This window comes from Antechinus flavipes, chromosome 3 (assembly GCF_016432865.1).
Source record: "Antechinus flavipes isolate AdamAnt ecotype Samford, QLD, Australia chromosome 3, AdamAnt_v2, whole genome shotgun sequence".
Taxonomy (NCBI): Eukaryota; Metazoa; Chordata; class Mammalia; order Dasyuromorphia; family Dasyuridae; genus Antechinus; species Antechinus flavipes.
This window is the reverse complement of record NC_067400.1, coordinates 400,690,046-400,714,852: the sequence shown is the minus strand read 5'-3', so window position 1 is coordinate 400,714,852 and position 24,807 is coordinate 400,690,046. Positions and strand designations below refer to the sequence as shown.

The 24,807-nt window shown below is 32.9% G+C and overlaps 1 protein-coding gene across 2 annotated transcripts in view; it reads left to right on the top strand.

Moving 5' to 3' along the window:
* Positions 1–24,807, top strand: part of ITGAV (integrin subunit alpha V) — a 128,221-nt gene that overhangs the window by 13,001 nt on the left and 90,413 nt on the right. For both annotated transcript variants that reach the window (XM_051986060.1, XM_051986061.1), the window contains exon 2: positions 7,160–7,287. In XM_051986060.1, the coding sequence (XP_051842020.1) occupies positions 7,160–7,287 (128 nt within the window). The remainder of the gene's footprint in view (positions 1–7,159; positions 7,288–24,807) is intronic.

Below are 24,807 nucleotides of genomic sequence, written 5' to 3'. Positions count from 1 at the left end.
CAGTAGAGGAGTACAAAGTGCAAACCGCAAAAACACTAGATTTTACATATCCTAACCAAAAGCTCCCACTCTCCCCTTTTGAGCTTTTTTCCCTATAGGGGGGGTGTCTACCCTAAGGGTAGAAATTAACCCAGAAACAAAAGAATACTAGTAAACATCAAACTATTTACCCATTAAGTACTTAAATGCTAATTAAGAAATGGGTGAGTAGGAGGAAAAATATTCATTCAAGACAATCCAATACTTGTAGCTTTTTAGCTATAGCTAAATTTGTTACTGCAAAGTCTCAAGTCACAATTAGGACACTGGTCAAAGCCACATTCCCATGAAAGGTCTTCATTCAGCTTATTTCATTCAGTCACTCTTTATTCATTAACCTCTGAAGTCCTCTCACACCATTCTTGATATATTTCCTCAACTCTTGTTCTCATTCTCTAATCTGTAATCCTTCTGGAATTGATTTGTCTTTTTTTTCTCTACTGGGGTCCATCCTCTTCCTTTTAATACTCCAGGTCTAACTGTTCCTCCCTCTCCAGGTTGTTCAATCTTTCCCCCATGGAAATCCCAGTCATGTCCCTGAAGTTAAATTTCATGGTTTCTACTTTCCTTTGTATCAACCCACTGAAGCATTCTGCTTTGTGGTGTTTTTTCCCTTCTCCTGTGCCATGAGGCCCCTAACTCCACTATGCTTCCCAATCTTTTCCCTTCTACAGCTAAATAACTTTTTTAGTATTTTTTTCAGAATTTAACCTGCCAGCTAATGGCATATCTCAACCTCTTGGGGTACTCCCTTTCTACTGGGAAATTGTGAGTTCCACTGAGGAACTTGTCTTTCATATGCTTTCCCAACTCTTTTTCACATTAACCATCTATTCATTTTGTCTGTAACCTGTTCCTCCAAATAAATCTGTCTTTTGCCAGAGAGAATGTCTATTGTGAATTCTTCACATGATTGAACCCCAACACAGGCTCTTACACACAGAAAAACAAACTTTTCTAAATTAATCAAGCTCCCATTCTTGGCCCTACCTTGGGAAGGAATTGAGGAGGGAGGTTCTGGAGCAGAAGCCAGAGTCTGATGACTGGCTATTGAAGGCTCCTTTGAATTTATTTCTAGATTTTGGGGGATTGACAATTCCTTAGCATGGGGCACCTGCCCAAAGGAAACAACAGTATTTAATTCCATATACATTTTGGTACTTCATCCCAATTCTTTCTAAAGGGTTATCTTCCTGGGATATTAAATAGGTTTTTAGAACCAGTTAACTTAGATTGTGATGGAGGACTCACCCAATCTTGCCAAGGGAAAATGGGAGAACTCTTACAGACTCAAACAGGTTAGAATTTCCCAATATCAAAGGGAAAAGGGAATCTTTTATGGACTTTAACCTCCTAAATTCTCCTGATCCCATTCCCAATCACCCAATCAGTTCATCAATTCTTGCAAAAGAAAAGTCTTCTTAACCACTTAAGAGTCTCTTTCCTCCCCACCAGTTGTTTGCCCTATCTGGGTTGTTACTTTCCCAAAGTTCACAGTATCTTATCTTCTTTTCAAACTTTTCTCATTTGGCTTATCTCCTGAGACAGATTAATCCTCTGTCTTTGCTAGCCCACTTCTGTTTTTGCTTTCTCTTGGATAAATTCTCTCTTTGGGAAGTTACTCAAGTCGGAGGAGGAGTTACCGAGCCAAGTCTAAGGACCACCGGAAAACTTTCTAGAGAATGCTTGTCCAAAGATTTGGTGTGGGAGAGACCCCTGACGCATAGGAAATATCCCAGATGATGCCCCAAACTTTGTAGGACAGAAACCTTTATCCAAATTAAAATCAGAGACTCAAGATAAAAAGCAAAAAAAAAAAAAAAAAAAAAAAAAAAGATTTATTACGATTTCACAAGAAAAAGCAACTCCCAACAGACAAGGTGTCAGTAGAACAGTGCAGAGTGCAAACTATAAAACACAAGGTCTTATAGACCCTAATCAGAAGCCCCCACCCCCACTTCTGACCTTTTCTCTCACTGTCTGGGGGAGTCCAGACTTATACCCTAAATTGGGAAATCTATCCCAGAAACAAAAGAATATTAGTAAATAACAAACTTTTTATCCATTAAGTACTTAAATACTAATTAAGAGGTGCTGGAACAGGAGGGGAAATGGTCAAACAATCCAAGACAATGGAACACCTGCAGCTTTTTAGCTATAGGTCAACTTGTCTCAAGTCACAATTAAGGCCTAGATTGAAGCCACATTCCCATTAGAGGTCTTCACTCAGTTTATCTCATTCTGTTTCAGGCACAGTTAGTCAAGAAACCATTTATGTAAATGTGCTGGGTTATTCATTTTGAGATTATAGGATCTAGAACTAGAGGGGGAACTAAGAAATCATAAATACTAAACCTCTCATTTTTACAGAGGATGATATTGAATTCCAGAGAAGTTAAGTGATTTTTCTAACATCACATAGCTTTTCACTAGAAAGCGCATTTATTAAGTACCTACTATGTGTCAGGCACTGTAATAAGTGATAAATAGGAATACAAATAGAAGCAAGCAAGCAAAAAATACATTCTTTCTTCTTCTTCCTTTTGTTTTCCCCTGGAGGCAATCTATCAATTATTTCTGTTATCACTCCCTTCCCTACACCTTCTGTTCAAAATTCTGGGCAATTTTCTTGCATTATGATTTTTTTTTGGACTTTGTCCTTTTGTGGGACCTATTCTTAAGTTGTTTCATGTGAATCGAGTCTTTGAAATCAATGTTTTGCTTTTATAAAGACCAGTTTTCTTGTAAGATTATTGCTTTTCCCTTCCCTCTTCTTGATCATTCTTTACTTCTTTAAATTTGCATTTCATTGAATTATTAATTCCCTTGTTTCTTTGATGTGATTTGGCACTGGGAATTCAAATTTTTTATATTTTGCTGATTATTTCTGCTGTGAAGGCCATGTATTTTGATTTCATAATTCTGATTCCTCTCTTGATGAAGTATTCAGTAATTTCCTGCTGTGGTTCCATGCTCCTTTGAGAATCCATAAAGTCCTCTCTGTCTTATCAAATATTGATTAATTTTAAAGGTATATTTATTTATTTAGATATATTTTTTGTTTAGCTGATTTAGGAGTCATATGTCCTTCTGCTGTTCAGATCTTCCCTGTTGATTTATCTGCATGTGTTCAAGGTTTTTAATTGATATTTGTTCTGATATCTTTGATAATTTCAGTCTTTTTTTTCTCTTTTGTTTTCCTATCACTGAATTCCTGATTTTTTTTTTTCTCTTTGAGAACCATTTTCTGTAGTGATGGATCTTAAAGATATCTAAGCCTCCTCCTTTCCTAGGCTTTTCACTTTTCCCTGGCCTAGTTTCTGTTCTAAGAGAGAGAACTGACCTCAACAGGAAGTTAGTCCCATTTCCTTCAGGCCAAGTAGGGTCACCTCATATACTTTTTTTTTGGGGGGGGATCACCTCATATACTAACACCCTGCTACACTTTCCTACTGATTCTGTTTAGTTTTCTGTCTGAACATTACTACGGCATACCATGCTGCTGAATTACAGTCCTTGGTGGAGCAAGCTTCTTACTTTTTTCTATCTCTGACTCTGTGCATTGGAAGAGAATAAAAAAAGGACAGAATTTAGTTCTGTTGTAGAAATTTTGTCCCCTCAGAGCCTGGCAGATGGTAGAGGGAGTGAAAGCTAGGCAAGCACATTAGGAATTAGTCTTTCTTACTACTACCACTTCTAGTTGTTATATCCTTACATCCTCAAACCATGTATAACTGAAGCAGTTTTTCTTTTGTGTATAATTCTTATTTTGGAGAGGTTTGAGAGATCCTCTGGCTTTCAAACATCATATTGGTCATAGGTTTCAGAAGTAGAAGTTTAGGAGAAAACCCAAAAACGAGATCTAGAAAGAGGAATGGTCACAATATAGTATAAAGATGGCTAGGAAGTGACATGGAGGCATGGATCTAGGCAAAAAAAAAAGAGAAATTACCTATCAGAGTCTGAGGTTGCGGTGGTGGGAGGAGAGGAGAGATGAATGTTGCCAAATATAAACATGGTGATGAAATGGTGTGGAATTGACCAAGATGGAAGCCTGGTTCTGGGAAAGGATCTGTTCTTACACCATAACTCTCCAGATTCAACATTTTTATCCTGATGAGAAAGTCTTTAAGTTTTAATATAATTGCACAAAACTCAAAAACTGAGCTGGGATTTGGTTAGTGGCTTTGCCTTTTTTTCTTTCTATTTTTGTCCATTTTAAGATGAGTAGAGTAGGAATTTGAGTGTAGGAGGTAAGTTCAAACTCAGAAGATTTCCAGTAACCTAATGATTCATACAAGTAGCTATTAAATGTTCTAGGTTATTTTTTTTTTAAACAAATTCTGCCCACAGTGGATGCATTTAAAAGAGATGAATATTAATAGAATTGAGTTGATTCTGGTTTGTTTAGATCCTCCATATTTTAAATGACTATATATTCTAACTTTGCTAGAAAAACTCAAATGATTTGTTTACTTCATTTTTTAGGAGTTTAAAAAGTAGACTTTCCCTATGAAAATTTCAGTTAAATAGACACTCCAATTTAGGTTGATCAAATTCAGATAAAAAAAAATTGTAAATAAGAGGTAGCTAGAAGGTCTGTCTTGGAGTCAAGAAGACTTGTTTTGATTCAGTCTGCATATTTGACTTTTGGGCATATTACTTAACTTGACAGTGCTCTATGTGACAATTACAAATGCATTACTCTGGTTCAATGGAGACATTTCTGTTTATGGAGTGCTTCATACAGATGAAATCACAAGTTCAGATATATGTATTCCTTATACCAGTTCCAAATTTTATATCAATTTTAATACTTTAGATTATTTTTTTCAATTGACAAACATTTAAAAAAACTTTTTCTTCTTCCTCCTAAAAAATAAAGAAAAAAGTCTTTGTCACATATGGTAGTCAGGCCAAATAAATTCCCATTTTGGTCATGGCTAAAAAGGCATACCATTCTGCTTATTTAGTCCATCAAATTTTTTTTTTTCTGAAATGTATAGCATTCTCTTTAATTGAATATCCTCTGAAATCTATGACATTGATCAGAATTCTGAAGTCATTCAAAATTCTTTAGTTTTACAACGTTGTTCTGTATTTAAATATATAAAGTATTCTCTTGGTTGTGCTTACTTCATATTGGATCAGTTCATGCAAATCTTTTCCAATTTCTTTAAACTGTTCATCATTTCTTACAGAATAATCATATTCCACTAGATTAATATACTATAATGAATTTAGCCATTCCCCTGAGATGAGCACCTCCATAGTTTCCAATTCTTTGCCATCAAAAAAGCTACTATAAGTAAATATATAAGTTTAAACATAGAACAAAATTCCAAATAGCACTAAAAATGGTGCTATTGTAATACCTTTGACTACAGTGCATTGATGTACCTATTTTTCTTTAGTTCCTGTCAGCATTTTCGTTTTCTGTATTTTGTCAAATACTTATCTCCTGGGTTTTAGGTTAAACTTCAGAGTTGCTTTATTTTCTATTTTTCTAAATTATTAATGTTTTGGAACTTTTTTCACATGCATAAAAATTTTGTATTTCTTCCTTTGAAAATATATTATTTTGGCCATTTATCAACTGGGAGATTAGTTCTTAATCTTATAAATTTGAATCTGTTGAAAATGAGAATTTTATTAGAGAATTTGTTGCAAAAAATCTTTCTAGTTCAATGTTTGTTTCTCTTTAAATTAAAAAATATATTTTAATAGTTAATTGTTTCCTTTCCAATCTTAGCTGTACTGTAAGTTGTTTATACAAATACTTTTATAATTTTATGTAATCAGAATTGAAAGTGTAATCTTTTGTGACTAATTTTTATCCCTTGTTGGGTCATGAACTCTTGCCTCATCTAAAGATCTCAAAGGAAACTGCTTGCTCACTCTTTTAATTTGTTTAACATGTGACCTTTTGTTTTGGGGTCAGGCATCCATTTGAAGCTTATCTTAGTATATGGTGTGAGGTGCTGATTTGAATCTAATTTCTGTCAAATTAATGTCCTGTTTTACAACTTTTTCAGTTAAATAATGATGAGATTTGAGGATTTATCCCACACTAGGCTATAAAGTTGTTGTTCTGTTTTGCTTTTGCGTGTTGTATACGTAATTTGTTCCACTGATCAATATTTCTTTTTTAACTAGTACCAAACCATTTTTGGACAACTAAGTGGTACAGTGGATAGAGTACAGAGGATGGAGTCAGGAAGACTCCTCTTTGTGAATTCAAATCCTGCCTAAAACATTTGCTAGCTGTGTAACCCTGGAAAATCACTTGACCCTGCTTGGTTCAGTTCCTCATCTGTCAAATAATCTGGAGAAGGAAATGGCAAATTACTCCTGTATCCTTGCCACGAAAACCCCAAATGGAGTCATAGAATCAGACATGACCAAAAAGCTACTCAATCACAAAATAATTATTTTGATAATTACTACTTTGCAGTATAGTTTGAGATCTTTTGAGATCTTGAGATCTCATTATTTCTGTTGAGATTCTTGACCTTTTTTTACTCTAGATGAATTATTTTGTGTAGTTCTAGCTCTTCAAAGTTTTCAGGTAAGTTAACCACCAAAAATTTTAAAAGTGAATATTTCTTGGTGATATTTAATTTCATTAAGGTGCTCTGAATACAGTGGGTACTCAACAAATGAAGGATTTCTTGGATTCTATTGTGAATCTTTATTGAATTAGAGTACCACTGCTTAAAAACACATTTTTTAAAACTAGATTAATCGATCATGATATTACTAATTAAAAGCATTGTTATCTCTGTAAAATTAAACTTCAGAATTAAAATCACATACTTATGAGCTGTGTCACTTAATTCCTATTTGCCTCAATTTCTCATTTGTGCAATGGGTACAAACTGGATAAGGAAATGGCAAGCCATTCCAATATTTTTGCCAAGAAAATCCCATGGATAAAGGGTCCATGGAGTCATGTAGAACTGACAAGACTAAAGAACTGGATAACAAATAGCATGTATCACATTGTGATCATTCAGTGTCTGATATTTAATAAAGATGTCAAAAGAATAGAAAGCTTTATTTTAATTTATGTGATGTCAAATCTTAAATCTTTTTTTTTTTTTTTTTTTTTTTTGTATAGGATGTTCCTTCTTGTTGGAGCTCCTAAAGCAAACACTACTCAACCAGGCATTGTAGAAGGAGGACAAGTGCTCAAGTGCAGCTGGTCTTCTAATCGAATGTGCAAGCCAGTGGAATTTGACTCAACAGGTAAATATGAAATAATTGACCCTTCACTTAATGTATTTCAGCTGTTAGGTTTTAGCAATTAAATTGAAAGATTACTTCCTGTAAGTGGGATCCTCCCTTGAACGTTTCTGAATTTTCAATTCCATTAAAATATATTTTTCTCCTTTTCCAGAAAATATACAATGTTGTTTTAAATATTTAGCTGGTGATAATTTGGTCTCTATTCTGATCAATGAGTTACTCTGTAGGCAGAACAAAACATTATTTTGGATCCTGTGTCTGCTAATTTAAAGTATTCTTTCATCAACTTCTAGTAAGAACTGAGTCCCAACAAGTATGAAAATTTCAAAGCTTTGTTTTGTGCTATCAAAACCAGTTAGACATCTTTTTTTTTTAAACTCAAGAATATTTTGAGGATTAAAAAAGAAAACTTTTAAGGCTTCAAAAATGTATGTCCTTATTCCAATCCAAAATTTTCTGGGAAATTGGAATTTTGTTGTTTTCATAACATTAGAGTACAATCCACTGGGACAAAGCTTAGTGCCATCATTGTTCCATTAGGTTAGGGAAGAAGAATAGAAAAATGATCAGTAGTAAAGCTCAAATTCTACTTTTACTTAGCACTTGTAAGCAACAACCTTTGATGAAAGGGAAACATATGCACAAACATATATGTAGGATTCTGTATGCACATATATTAGAAAGTTTTCATGAATCTCAAACAAATATTATGATATTTCTATGAGGCATAGTTTTGTATAAATTGGAATTGTAGTAATTAGTTGTCAAAGTCTACAATAGGATTTAATAGATTATTGTTTTTACAAAAGAGTAAATAAATAAAACATAACCCATATTTTAATTTTAAGTTGATTCTTTCTAGCTCCAAAATTCTTTGTATGTATGAATTAGAATTTTAGAAGCTAGAAAGGATCATATTAAAGAGAATTCTGTCTTTCAGAAGATTGTGATTCAGAGTCAATATTGTTATTAAGTTAATATATGTGTACCATATGTTACTAATTAATATTTCTTTTCTATTTGCTTGTGTGCTTGGCCATAAAATCATTTTTCTCTAATTTTGCCATGGGTTAGTGGAAAACAGTATACTTTCCTCTCTCTAAATGCATCTATATTAAATCCTTTTTTTTTTTTTTCTTATCTTGCCTTAGGCTAACATTTGGAAAAACCCAAGTGTAGGTGATTACTTCAGTTTTACAACAAATGGGAAAACACCTGTGATTCAGAATGTTACGTGTCAGAGCAAGTCTGTTAGCCAGAAGAATAGTTGTATACTTTTAAAATGAAATATACCATAATTCCGTTTTGGCAGGCTGGACTTGTTCAGATATGTTTATTTATTTAATTTCAGAGATTACAGTGCAGCACATGGCAACATAGAGAGTGTTCTTTCAGGCATTTGGCCCAGTGTGCATTTAGCTAACTCAAAATTCAATGAATCTGGAAACAATCATATTTTATTTTCTTTATGTTATATTTTTAAAGTGTAGTTTCAGCAAATGAATGTTATTTGTTAAGTTCTGAACCTGTTGGCAAGCAGGATTAAGTGCATTTGAAAAATAGTTTTTATTCGTGTTTTGACAGTATCATAAAGCATAAGGACTACTTCTCAGAGTAATATTTTTTTAAATGTATAAAATAAAATGTCTAGAATTATAAGGGAAAACAATTCTGTCAGAATAGTTATAAAAATGTTTTTTAAAAAAGTTAAATGATCCTAAGAACCCTTGATTTAGAAAGGATTAATTTTGTCCTTTCCTCTGGGGGGAAAAAAGAAAGAAAAAATCAAGTAAGCATGCAGAACCAACTAAATGTATAATCAGAAATTTTGAAACTTTGAGTATAGCTAGTTATTACATAATGATTTTTATCTAAACAGTTTTCAGAGACTAGTTTCTGACCTCTAAGAATTTATAATTTATTGAAGAGAAGTGGGGAAAATGTATAAAAACTAGATATGCTATTTTATTCCATTTAGACCTTAAGACATTCTATTTATGATATAGAAGAATGTTTCTATTTAATTTTTTCCCCTTGTATTATTAAAAAAAGATCTGCATATAAGCTGATATGCAATTTTTAACAAGGCAAAGGAGTCAGAAAACTGTTAGAGTGATGTGAAAGATGAAATGGGACTTGTCAGCATCAGTATTTTGAAGGAAGGGAAAAGAAACTATACATTAGCAGTAAAGAATGTACATCTGTTGTGCTGAACAACAGTTTAAGGATTAGTTTATCCTTTGAATGTTTACATGTACCCAGATGTTAGACTTAAGTATAAATCATGACTAAGCCATTTTCCCACTGCTTGTGTGAGCATATTGCCATGCACTGATGCTCAAGGAAAATGTATTTGGTGTTTTTGTTTTAAGACAATACATAACATAGTTTCTTGAATTTTTAAAAAGGTAAACTGAGTAAATATTTTTTCCCACCCTGATTTCAGGGACCTTATTTGAATTTTAAGAATTGTTACGTTTTTTCATTTTTTTGTCTGATAAAAGTAGGTCTGAATAAACCAATAAGCATTTTTTATTAAAGCTTTTTATTTTCAAAAATATGCATGGATAATTTTTCAACATTAACCCTTGCAAAACCTTATGTTCAAATTCCCCTCCTCTTCCTCCCCATCCCCTCCCCTAGGTGGTAAGTAATCCAATATATGTTAAACATGGTAAAATATATGTTAAATCCAATATAAGCATACATATTTATACAGTTATCTTGCACAAGAAAAATCAAATCAGAAGAAAAAAAATAAGAAAGAAAATAAAATACAAGCAAACAACAACAGAGTGAAAATTCTATTGTGATCCACACTTAGTTCCCACAGTTCTCTCTCTATGTAGATGATTCTCTTCATCACAAGCCATTGGAACTGGTCTGAATCATCTCGTTGTTGAAAAGAGCCACATGCATCAGAATTGATCATTGTGTAATCTTGTTGTTGCTATGTACAATGATGTCTTGGTTCTGCTTATTTCACTTAGCATCAGTTCATGTAAGTCTCTCCAGGCCTTTCTGAAATCATCCTACTAATCATTTCTTATAGAACAATAATATTCCATAATATTCATATACCATAACTTATTCAGCTATTCTCCAACTGATAGGCGTCCACTCATCAACAAGCATTTAAAATATAAAAATAAAGATAAGTGTATTCAGACCAAAGTAGTTTTCCTTCATATATATATTGAAGTAAAAATTTTATGTCTTCCCCTCCCCTTTTCCATTTGAATAGTATTTTTTGGTAGTTTCTATTTTATATTAACTGTAATATCCCTTTCCTCTGACAAGTTCATGCACATTCCATAATGAGATTTGAATTGGATAAGAGACAAAAGGGGGAAATAAATAATGGAAAGAAAAAAAAGGAAAAAGAACTAAATAATGGAGCAATCAATAGTGGAAAATAGACAATGGATAAGGCAAAAGTAAAATGGACAAATTAGAGCAGTACAATCAGAAGAAAAAGGAGACCATGGGTATTGTGAAGGGAACAGATTATTTCATGCTATATTCATTCACTCAATCATTTATTCCATGAGTTTTCTTCATAAAATCATTACTTATTGATTACTACTTTTGGTGTCCTTTAACCTCTATCTTTTTAGGGTTCTTCACTATAATACCTCATATTTCATATTTCAAGTCTTCCCTTTTCTTTTCCCTTTCCTTTTCCCTTTCACCAGAACTTATATCTTGTGTGTCCCAATACTTTTGGGACATAGGTGGCAGTGGATTAATCAGAAAAAAAAGTTGTATTAATGTGTTAGCTGACTGTTATCTTCTCTCTCAGGTAATTTAACCTGACTACAATGGACTTGGGGACTTATCAGTGTGAGTACTTTTTCTAGTACAGACTCTAATCCATTCATAGTTTCTCATTCTATGTGATTATTGTCCATGTCATGCCATAATTTTCAATAGAAGGTCTGCCTCAATTTTGAAAACTTTTCTAGGTCTTCTGACATTCTATAAATACCATTGTAGTATGAAAGCTGACCATTGGTTATTTTTTCCTTCCTTTCATGAACGATTCACCTCAGTTCTGAACATAAATATATGTTTAACTGGATGATATTATATGTTGTTTTATGTGTACATATTTTAATGCTCACCACAGAATTAAGCTCTTGATTATTCTTTGGGTCATCTGCAGTTTTGATTCTTCTTAGACTGTGATCACCTCTATAATCTTTTCAGCCATAAAGAATGCCTATATGAACACTATTTTGTTTTTACTTAAGAGCTTTTCTCTCAGTACCTTGAGGTTGAAAAAAATTAATACTTAAATTGTATTGTACGTAAATAATGCTATATTATTTAAAAACCAATATTACTCTGTGATCATCTGCTAATTAACCAGCTTTGGGTGGATCTCTTCCAAGTGGGACCCTTAATTTTATTTATCTTACAAGCAGAACCATTCCTGTCCTTGCTTTCCAATCAAAGTTAAAGGTGATTTGGTCTACATAGATAGGTTAAACAAGAATAAGGCTTTTGTTTTTCTAGCCAAAGTTTTCTAGATGGGTCTTATAATGCAACCACTATTTAAGTGTCAGATAATAATCATAATCAACTATCTCTGAAGTCCAGACCACTTTCCCCAGAAGCAAACTAATCATATCACCTGGGGAATTAATTCCCACTTCCTCCCCAGAGGAGGAAGTAATTGGGAGTAACTGAGCACTTTTAACCTACCTCCCCATTAAAATGGCTACCAATTGAGATTACTTTGCCTTTGTCTGGGGCAGCTCAAATGACACTTTCAGGTCTATGAAAAGGAAGACCTAAGTTTAAAAAGCCCTATTGTTCCTCACTCTGGACCTTTGGTCATTGAAAAAAAAAAAAGATTCAATTTATTAGATACTGTTAGCCTAACTAATAGTGATAGTTAGCAATGATTGATCATGCTTGGAACTTTGTCATTACACTTTCTATCACAACTGTCCTTTATATCAGGTAATAAATGATATTGTGCTCAGAGAATTGGCTCAGTTTATATTTTTGTTAAATTTCATTCATGACAATGAATTAGAAGTAATTTATGGTTTCTCAGATATAGTTCAACTTGTACTTTGTTTCTTATTGTTTCACCTGTGGTACAGATTTCTTGTGTGTTCATTTCCTGAGGCCTAGAAGTTCTTAGTGACTTTATAATCTTAAATATTGTTTCTACTTTCTCATGTGGCTTTTCAGGTATTGCGTTGTTAAGAGTCTGTACTCAGAAGTTCCACTGTAATTGATGATGATTTGGAATCCTGGCAAATCTGTTCCACATGTTTGTTAGCTTCTTTCTAGTTTCACCTGCATATATCTGGGATGATCTGGCATGACTGGAACGCATTAGAAACTTTCTGATGGCTTCTGCCACTCTCCCCACCTCCCCACCCTTACCCTTTTTTTATTTGTTTGTTTCTGTTGGGATTTTTGGAGAGAAGCGATCTTATTTGTAATCTTCTGCCATCTTTCTGTAATTTGGCAAACTGTCTTATAACTCTAAACCAGTATTGCCCCAAGGCATGGGTGCTATAATTTTATATATTAGAATACATGAATATTTAAAGGATTCTTAATGAATGATGCAAATTATGGGATTTAAAGATATCTTTGTGAGATTTTTTGCATGTGTGTTGGCCTCTCAAATCATATGGTGTAGGCACAGATTCAGACCTAGATTCCTTCAAAGAAGGAAGAGATAAGACTACTTTTACTACTTTTACTCTTCTTATAACATGCTGGATTTCTTCAGTAGAATATAGAAAAGAACAGGAGAATAATGTAATGCCTGCTTTTCACAGATAAGAAACCCTAAGCCCATGAAGAAACATTGACTTTCTAATTGTCTCAGAAGCAATTAGTGTTGGGGCCTTGTCTGGAAAACAGCTTTTCAATCTCCCAATCTAGTGATCATGCCCTCAAAACTAGATTTCTAGGAAAATCTCAAATTTTGACTATTTGATTTTTAAAATATAACTAATCACGTAGGAAAGAAAGATGAGTCAGACCAATTAGTAGTCAATCATTTCAGTGATAGAAGTTTTTGTGTGTTTTTTTTTTTTTACTTTTCCAAGTTATAAATCACTAAAATATTCTTGACTGATATTTTTGTGTTTCTTTTTTATTTTCTCTTCTAATATTTTCATTAGCATATATGTTATTATTTATGATAAGCTTTCTTGACTTTGGGTCTACAGACTTTTAAAAAGATTTTGGAGATTTTTTAATATGGATAACAAAAAAATTACATTTTCATTTTCATTAACTTCATTAACATTTCTTTCAGTTGCTCATTAAAAATTATTCTGAAAATGGGTCCAGGTGTTTCACTAGATAGCCCTAAAAGGAATGCTAAATACAAAAAATGTTGACTCTAGATTTAGAGAAAAATTTGAGCAGTAGGGTTCTTTAAAAACAACAACAAAACAACAATTATATCTATAACCAAATCCATCAAAGATTTGCATAATAATAGTTTGAATGGCAAGGAGGAAGGACTACATGGAATGATTTTCTTTTTGCTATAATTTCTTATTTCCAATATAATTCTGAATTTCTTTGTTGATCTGCTACCATTCCAGAGAGGGAAATGATATCAAGGAAGAGTTGATTTGATATCAAAGGGAGTTTTTTTATATGAGAGGTTTATATAGGTTTTCAGTTATGTGAAATGGACTGAAAAAAAAGTTTTTACCAAAAAAGGACTAAGGGTACTGTTTTCTTTCTTCCTTGGCACTACAACTCTGTGGTCAGTCATTTAATTCATCATCAAGCATTGTTTCAAAAACTGTATTAAACACTGAAGATATAAAAAAAGGCAAAAATATGATCCTCTCTAAGTCACAGGCTCTCTACTCCACAATGACATAATAATGCTATCTTTTTCTCTAAAGAAATGCATTCATTTGATGACCATCCAAATCCATCTGTGTAAACTCTGGGCTCCATTTTTTTTTAAATTTTCCCCTTCATTTTTAAAATTTATTTTTAATATTGATTTTGAAACATTTTTAGTTCCTTCTGTCTGCTCTTTCCCCACCCATTGGAAGGCAAGCAATATGATATCAATTATATATCTGGAGTCATGCAAAATCATATTTCCAGATTGGCAATGTTGGAAAAACAAAATAAAACAAAACCAGCAAGAAAAATAAAGAGGGAAAAATCCTTCAATATGCACTCAGAGTTCACCAGTTCTCTTTTTGGAGATAGATAACATTTTTTCATCATGAGTCCTTTGGGATTGTCTTAGATCTCTGACTTGAGCAGAGTAGTTATGTCTTTCACAGTTGATCATCATTACAATATTGCTGTTACAATCTACAACATTCTCTTGGTTCTGCTCACTTCACTTTGCAGCAGGTCATATAAGTCTTTCCAGGTTTTTCCAAAAGTATCCTGCTTGTCATTTCTTATAGTACAGTAGTATTCCATCACAATTACATACTGTTTAGCTGTTCCCTAATTGATAGAGATAGCCTAAGTTTCTAATACTTTACCCTGTAAAAAGAACTACTGTAATGTTTTTGTACATATAGGTCCTTTGCTTTTCTTTGATCTCTGTTGGGTACAGACATAGTAGAGATATTTCAGGGCCCTTTAAGCATAGTTTGAAATTATTATCCATAATGGTAGGAGAAGTTGACAATTCTACCAGCACTGTATTAGTGTATTTTTCTACAACTCTTCCAGAATTTATCATTTTTCATTTTTCTGTCATGTTCACTAATCTGATAGGTGTGAAATGATACCTCAGAGTTGTTTTAATTTGTATTTCTTTAATTAATTGTGATTTGGAACATTTTAAAATGTAACTCTTGATAGCTTTCTTCTGAAAACAGCCTGCACTTATGTTTTGACCATTTATCAGTGAGCAGATGGTTCTTAGTAACTCAGTTCCCTGTATATTTAACATATTAGGTCTTTGTTAAAAAGACTTGCTATAAAACACTTTTCCAATTTTCTGTTCTTCTAATTTTGGCTGCATTAGTTTTATTTGTGCAGAATCTTTTAATTTTATGTGATCAAAATTATCCATTTTATTTTCCATAAAAGTCTCAACTCTTGTTTGATCATAAACTCTTATCTTATCCACAGACCTGGAAGGTGCATTTTTCTATATTCTCCTAATTTACTTGTGCTATTAATTAATTTGTATTATTATATTAATTTAATTTTAAAGCTGAAGACAAGTTTACTTTCAGCCAACTAAGAAGATTTTTACAAATCCTTTTAATATAAATATTTAGGGAAGTATTCATCTTGTATATCCTTGTTAAGAGATACTTGTTCCAGAGTTGCCTATTTTGAAAGACCTTAAGTATGATTTTTAATAATATGAGGAACATTAATGCTTTTCATTCCTTTAATGGTCTACTTTTTAAATATCATTCCTTGGGAATCTGGCTTGTGACACAATTGACAAATCAACCAAGAGAATGATGTCTTGGGAAGTGTAATGCTTGGGAAGAATCCAGTGATAAGCGTGAGCAATTTTAATGCTTCAGGATGTATGAACTAAAGTTACTAAAACTAAAGCATATTTAAAAATTAGAAACATAAACATCAAGCTATAAGCACTGTGGATTTTAGTTCCCTTATTTCTAAGAGCATATATGTCTTTTACATAGATAAAAACTTATACTGTTTTCCTTTCCTATAGCAATGAATAATCCAAAATACTAGTGATTATAGAAAGATCATTATTTTTGACTTACAATTGTAAAAGCTTGAAAGCTATGATGGGCTGTTCACTGTTATAGAAAAAATGATTCAGGATGTGAACTTCAAAGCCAGTAACACTTTCTAACTTGGAAATATTTGTACAGTAAATAGGATATCAGAGCAGAGACTAATAGCATCTTTTTATGAATATAAAAGTAAAAGAACATATTATTGCCTATTTATATTGAGTGTTTACTCAATCTTTACACTAGTCTTAGAGTCAGGAGAACCTGAGTTCAAATTAGGTCTCAAATATCTGGGAAATTTAAAGAAAGGCTAAAAAGTAGGATTGTCTGACTCTTTCTCCTATGCCATTGCACTTCTAGCTCTAAATTGAAACACATGATTTAAGAACTCTTGTTTTTTCTTCGGCCAATGTAGCTCATAAGAGAATTTATCTATATATATGACTTTTGTCCATGCCTTTCTGTAAGTCCATCACAATGTGTTCATTCAATATGCTGGTAGTCTTCCCCTAGTTTTCTTGTGGCTTATTATGAGGTTCATTCATTTCAGTCATGTCCAACTCTTTGTGACCTCATTTGGGGTTTTCTTGGCAAAAATACTTGAATGGTTTGCCATTTGCTTCTCCAGCTTATTTTACAATTGAGAAACTGAGGCAATTGGAATTAAATGACTTGCTCAGGGTCACACAAGTAGTAAATATCTAAGGCTAGATTTTAACTTGAGTCTTCCTGAATCCATGCCCAGTGCTTTAACTACTATGCCAATCAGTTGTCTAGTTTCTTGAGAATATCTATTATTTATCACTGCCTTCTTTTTGCTCCCTGGAAAATCCCCAACAGTATGATCATAAACTCTATCACATTTTGAACTTCTAGTTCAACCAGAGATTTTATGTGATTAATAAAAATTCTTAAAGCGTTCTGATTCCTTTTAAACAACAATTCTAGGGTATTTTGACTTTGCAATTTTTCTGGAATCAATAATAATTGTAAGATTAGTCTAGGGATAAGTCCCAGGATTATTACTTAATAATGAGGAATAATGGGAGTATTTGGATGAAAATAGTTATTAACCTGCTGAACTTCTAACATGTCTCTTAGAAGACCAGATAAGAAACCTGAATGAGGTTGATACTATCTTTGTTGTGGTTTGAAAATATAGAGTTTATCAAATTGTGTGTGTGTGTGTGTGTGTGTGTGTGCACGTGCGCACACATGCGCATGTGTGGGTGCCCTCCCAACCAAAATGTTGCAGCTGTTTTATCACCATGAAAGTTCCTTCTGTCTTTGTGGACTTCTCACCCTGCAGAAAGATCTCTGCACCTGCAGGACTTTACTCTGGTTTCTACCTTAAGCAATCTGCATTTAGAGAAAGTGCCGCCTATAAGTCATGTTCACTCATTTTTTCCTTATCATTCTTTATTCCTACTTCTCTGAACTTCCTTCTCAATTCCCTATCCAGCCCCCTTTTAGCTTTCTTTTATATGTGATCTTTTCCACCTGAGAAGTTAGTGCCTTGAGAGCAGACTCTTCTTTTTTTTATATATTTATATTCCCAGAACTTTTGCACAAATCTGATATGTGGAAAGTGATTAATATCTGTTTGTTCACTTGATCTGATAACATCTTATTTATCATTATATTCATTAAATAAACAAAATTAAGAAATTTGAAAATCAAATAATATTGGCATTTTATTTGAGAAAATTATTACCATAATTACATTTTGGAATCCAAATTTTCATTAAGATGATCTGCCAAATGAAAAAAAAAATTCTTGATCCTTAGAATAAAAAAGGACAATAAGCTTAGTCATTTATACTATAAAATCTTTCATAAAGATTGAAAGCTCTAGTTGAGCTTTACTAGTATTCTGCTTTTTGCTAGTAAGAGTTTTTCACAGCTTTGTTTCAAAATTCAAAAGAATTGATACACTAAGTCCTTGTCAATGGATAACTTTACTCTGGAGTTATAGCCCTTTTTATGTTCTTTTCAGAGACAGGATGATTAGGAAATTGATGGAGGGACTTGCAGGGAGAAAGAGATTGTTTTGAATTCATTGCAGTAAGGAAAGTGAATAAATCCAATATTGTTTAATTTTCACTTATCTCAAATTGTAGTGAAATGATATATGTGCAAGATAAAATATTTTTCAGAGAAGTGCTGAGAACAAACGGTTTTGGTTTTAATAGTAACTTAGTTTCTTCTTAGAGAAATAAATTACATTAAGAAAATGCTTTTAGAAGAAAAACATTAAAAGAAAATATCTAAAAAATGATTATGACATGTAGTTAAAGGTACTAAACACGAACCACATTTAGTATGAATGTTATGAAGTATCTGTTTTCTTTTGCTGGAGAATTAGAGAATGGTGTTGTTTTAAAAAGCCATGTCTCTTTTTTTTCCCTAAGCAAAAAATGTGGCCAGTGACCCAGATCATCTCAGCATTGGCTGAAGTCTTTGAGATTGTACACATGCATGCATTATGTAGTAATAAAAGGAAACCAAAATTTTTTAACAATACTTATGACCTCCAAACAGAAGATTACATTATTAACTCTTGTAGTACTTTCCTACTTACTTTGAAGTTTCATTTAGTTTACAGTTACTTTGCACTCCCCAAGATATTCTTTGTACAAACCTTGGAAAAGAATAAGAAATTTTAGCCTCTGAGTTGTAGATAAATATATTTCTTCCTTTAAAAGCCTAAGCTGTTATGATTGTTTTTCAGTACTGTGCTAGCCAGAATCACACAGCATAATGTTTTAATAATTCAGCTTAGTTCACATATCTCAATCCAGCATTTAATCAGTATTATCTGTCAATGAATTCTAAAATCTAGTTAATTTTTTCTTTTAAAGTATGAAGTCAATTGTCCCTAACTCCATAGTTAATTAAATCTTAGGTTTCTCTGTCAACAGTTTTTCTTTTTTTTTCTTTTTTTGTATCAGAAGTGATACAAAGTGGTGTTATTTAATTTTCCACAAGATCATTTTTTGTCAGTTCTCATTACTATACCTATTATTAAAAAAAAATCTCAAGAATGTTCCCCCTATCCTTTTCCTTTTCATGCATTGGAGAATGGGAGAAATCTATTTAAAACAGCTATGGAAAAATTGCTGATATTAGGATTTGAAAGAAAAAGATAGAAAAACCTCACAAACCAAAGGTTTTTCCCATGTATTTTATTGGAAAAAATTCATTTTCCAGATTTTTCTTATCTGTCATAAACTATTTGATATGGATGTCTAAATTTGACATAGGGATATGCTTACAGATTTATTAGGTGTAAAAGGCTTTATATTTCCTAAATATTCGATTTTTAAAACTCTTATCAGAGTGAATTGGAAAGAATAGAGAGACCATTACCTTCTATTTCTTTTACATCTTTTGGTTCTCTCTTTCAAAATGAGTGAATCTTTCAAACAATGAAGAGCTTTGTGTGGATGCCAGGTCCAGTACGCTGGCATGAAGTTTTCTTTCAGTGACCTACTATTTTTCTTTTTTTCTTTCTTTTGTTCAGTTATTTCTTCTCAAGAGAACACAATTCAGAGGATTATGATGTGAATGCACAGAGAAACTCTCACAAAAATACTTTATATGATGAGACCAGTGGTGATTATAGGAAGAATTGGGCAGTACAAATATGCTTGGATAAAAATTTGTTAGAATATACATCCTAGAGAAAGAATACTCAAAACAGGTGAATAAATGGTGAAAGGAGTAAATGAGATGAGTACAATAGAAATGGGAGGAAGTATTTCATGCTGATATAGTAGGAAAACTGTATTTGAAGTCTGAGGACCTGGATTGGAATCTTATTTCTATTCTTGCCTTTAACTTCTCTTGTTCTCTATCTTCTCATTTAGAGAACTCATTCTCTAATCATTGGATTAAATGAGCTTTTATGTTGCTTCTAGATCTAAATCTTTGATTTTATGATTCTCTCACTATCTGTCTGGGTACCATAGAAATTAAACAATAAAGAGGTTGATATAATGTAGAAAAATGAAGGATAGCTTCAGGGAGGAGCTGAGACTTGAATTGGACTTGAATTATAGGAAAGACTAAACAGAATTGTTCAACTTTTCAAATAAGAATAAAATTCACTCTGAATTTTACCATAGATGGAATGTTAATATTATGCAAGTAATCTAATTCTTGACTTTTGGTTGAATGATAGTCATTTACATTTGACATTATTGACAATTTGATAGTTTCAGAGTGAGTGTGAAAATCTTTAGATCTGTATTTGAGCTTCTAGAAAGTAGCATTTTTTTTGTTTTGATTAATCCAGAGGGCAGAAAAGACCACCCCTATTCCACTGAATCATAATTCTGCTACTGTTTCTCAAGAGGCTTCTCTATGAAAAGGTAGAAGAGGAGATTGCATTTTTGTGCAAGTGTCTTAAATTGTATGTACTCAAGTAATATTAGCTCATAAACTCCATTCACCCCATAGATATTTAAGGTTACCTCACTTTGTTCCCTAGGGATGGTAATTTGGTATAAATTTTTCCAAGAACCAATTCATGTTGTATTTCTTCTATTTTCATCATGTTAGGAAAAAATTCCTTCATCTGTTTAGGCGTAATATAGAATGGAGGAATATATTTGTAGTCTTTTCAAGCCAATGATGACAAAATATTTAAGGCTCTGTTTTTAAAGTCATAATCACAAACTCTGTAGCCAAGTACTTTGAGTAAAATATTGTAGAACAGTTAGAGCTTTCTATTAGACAAACTTTTAAAATTCAAATTAATAAACATTTTTTATAATCCCTTAAAATAGCATTTCTTTTTTGGACTATATTAAAAATTGTTTCAATGCACTAAATGATATACTAGTAAATGTTGGCATATTGCTATGGATCTGAAAATAGAGCTAGAAACTCTTGGAGACTGTTGAATTTGGAAATGGGTGTTCCATTATATGGGGGAAGTGTGAGTGAATTCAATTCAATTCAACACTTGAACAAATATTGTTTAAGTACCTACTATATAGAGGTAACAAAACCTGGGTTCGAGATCTTCTTATGACACATCCTATTTCTGTGACCAAAAGCAAGTCTCCCTTTTAGTGCCCATAAGCTTCTTCAAGACCATAAATTATAGATGGTGGCTAATTTGTATCAATTGAGGGAGTTATACCAGAAATTTTTTTTTTGCCAATGAAATCATGGATCTGTAAATGCCACCTTCCTCCATACTCCCAAAGATGCTAAGTACTGAACTCATATCATATTGTTGGGATATGCCAAAGATGTTGGGATACTGAGGTGTGAGCTTTGATATTGTCTCTTAAAGAATTCAGGTTCAAACCATCTCCAAATCAAGCATGAACATTTATTTGGAGTGTTTACTTAGAGTAAGGGATGATGCACCCTGTGGACGTCCCTTTTTCTTTCTTTCTTTCTTTTTTTTTTAATTATAGCTTTTTTTTACAAGTTATATGCATGGGTGATTTTACAGCATTGACAATTGCCAAACCTTTTGTTCCAATTTTTCCCTTCCTTCCTCCCATCCCCAACCAGATGTCAGGTTGACCAATACATTGGACTTCCTTTTTAAGGGAAAGGGGCAACCCAGAAGAATGAAATGAGGATTTTTATTCAGTTGGAAAGTAAGAAAAAAAACAGGAGAATTGAACAGAGCAGGAAAATTGGATAGTCTCCAATTATTTTTCAGTACTATTAAATGCATAGCAAAAATCCCTGTGATTAGATTAAGGAAAAGGCCCATTTGTTCTAATGAAGTCCAAGAGGTAGAGTGACAGAATTATTGGGGGTAGGACAGTAGTTAAGATTCTATTAATATCATTACTTATGTCTCTAGCCCTAAGGTAAAACTGCTGTGAGTGTCCAACGTCATTTTTTAAATTGTAATTTTAAATTACACTTAGACTCTTAAAGTTGTAATTCTAATAAAAATTTTCTAGATGCTTCATTTGTAGAAACAGGAGTCCGTATTCTGAGAAATATAATTTGCAAATGGGGAGTAGAGTTTAATGACTGGTTCACTACATTTACCAAGTTGGCTAAAACACACATCCAAAATAGTCTGGGGCAATTGTTTCTGTTGACCCAGCCCCTGTATTACTGAATTGACCTGAGGTCATCTATTGTTAGAAGAAATTTTGGTTATTTCTAGAGGTAAGTACCTACTAGTCCCAAATCAAAAAAATCCCCATAGCCAAAACTGAATAATGAACAATGATTCAGCTTAGAGTGAAATGGGCATAGACTTAAGTCAAATTACCTTTTTATTTCTATCTCAGGTAAATTGTCATTTACCACTAGAATGAAATTTAAGCACTGGGAAAATCTAACTCATTGCAATTATCACAGATATAATCATAGACTTTGGTAGCAATGTAAAATCTCTTCTTTTTTAATTTCTCTTGATTTGGACAGGGACAGAGCCAAAGTTTACATATGGTTAGGAACCACTTCTCTCTAGTAAATAATTCTAGTTTAACAACTGTAAACCAGTTTCTGGGAGGGTTGTTTAAATCACTCTACTTCTGGAAGTAGTCTCATTTTAAACCAATTAAATGTTTTGTTTTTTTTTAATTGACATTTTTGGCATATACCCCTAGTAATGGGTCACTTCACATCTGTCATACAAATGGATTATTCTTGGCATAATGAACTTGAAATCAAGAAGAGATAAAGTTGAATCCCACCTTGAATACTTACTGTGTGACCTTGGGCAAATCAGTTAAACTCTTTTTGTCTCAGTTTCCCGAACTATAAAATGGAAACAGAAATAAAACCTACCTCTCAGGGTTGTTGTCAGAAATCAAATGAAATAACACATGTAAAGTGTTTTGCAAACCTTAACATCATTTATTACAGTTATTGCATGTCTTAGGTCACCTATGACTTTAAGGCTCTGTAAGGCCATCTAGGACAGAAATCTTTTTTTTTAAAATTTTTATTTAATAATAACTTTATATTGACAGAATCCATGCCAGGGTAATTTTTTTTACAATATTATCCCTTGCACTCGTTTCTGTTCTGATTTTTTTCCCCTCCCTCCCTCCACCCCCTCCCCTAGATGGCAAGCAGTCCTTTATATGTTGGATATGTTGCAGTATATCCTAGATACAATATATGTTTGCAGAACCGAACAGTTCTCTTGTTGCATAGGGAGGATTGGATTCAGAAGGTATAAATAACCCGGGAAGAAAAACAAAAATGCAGATAGTTCACATTCGTTTCCCAGTGTTCTTTCTTTGGGTGTAGCTGCTTCTGTCCGTCATTTATCAATTGAAACTCAGTTAGGTCTCTTTGTCAAAGAAATCCCCTTCCATCAAAATATGTCCTCATACAATATTGTTGTCGAAGTGTATACTGATCTCCTGGTTCTGCTCATTTCACTTAGCATCAGTTCATGTAAGTCTCGCCAGTCCTCTCTGTATTCATCCTGCTGGTCATTTCTTACAGAACAATAATATTCCATAACATTCATATACCACAATTTACCCAGCCATTCTCCAATTGATGGGCATCCATTCATTTTCCAGTTTCTAGCCACTACAAATAGGGCTGCTACAAACATTTTGGCACATATAGGTAGGACAGAAATCTTAATCATCTTTTATCTCTTGTACACAGTGCTTGGTAGGAGCAACTTACCATAAAATGGTCAGTTATTGCTAGATGAATGAATGAATGAATTGCAATCCTAATTTGTTATGTTGTATAGACAAGAAAATGATATGATTATTTCTTGAGGAATAGTTTATCATTCAGGCCTTACTGATTGAAATATCAGTGTAATATAGTGGAAAGAATGTTGGGCTTAGGAAAAACATGTGCTAAACTTGGCTCTGCCAATATTCTTTGTTCTGGAACAAATCATTCAATTTCTTTCAGGTTCTTCCTGATCTGCAAACTGAGGATGGGGGTAGAGGGTGAGGATTGCTCATGAGTGTGTGTATGTGTAATTTAATATTTTACTTTTTTCCAATTAGATGTACAATAATTTTAACATGTTTTTAAAACTTTGAGTTCCAGATTGTCTCTCTTCTTTCCTTTCCATTCTCCACATACATGTAGCACATGCGAAGTTATGCAAAACCTTTTCAGAAAACAAAGAAAACATAGATCCTCTTGTCCCCCCCCCCCCACCAAGAAAAACCCTCAAGATAAATTGAGTTTAAAAAAGTATGCTTCAGTCTGTATTCAGATGCAGTTAGTTCTTTCTCTGGGTATGGATAATATTTTGCATCATAAGTCCTTCAGAGTTTTCTTGGGTCATTGTATTGCAAATATGGTGAAATCATTCACAGCTAATCATTTTACAATGGTGCTGTTACTTTGTGCATAGTACATTTCACTTTGTATCAGTACATGGAAGTCTTTACAGGTTTTTTGAGAATACCCTTCTCATCATTTCTTAGCACAGCATGCCATCATAATTACATATTACACTTTATTCATCCATTTCTCAGTTGATGGGCATCCCCTCAGTTTCCATTTCTTTGTTCCCTGAAAAGAACTGCTGTAAATATTTTTTTTGTACACAGAGGTCCCTTTCTTTTAAAAAAAAAAATCTCTCGGAATACAAATCTAGTAGTGGCACTGCTAGGTTTGCATGGCCCTTTGGGCATATTTCCAAGTGCTCTATGGAATGGTTGAATCAGTTTGCAAATTCATCAACATATTTTTCACATGGCTGTAAATAGCTTGATTTCTTCATCTGAAAACTGTTTATATCTTTTGATCATTTAACAATTGGGGAATGCTCTTATTTACGATTTTTAAAAAATAAATATGGCTCAGTTCCCTATGTTTAAGAAATGAGGCCTTTATCAGAAAA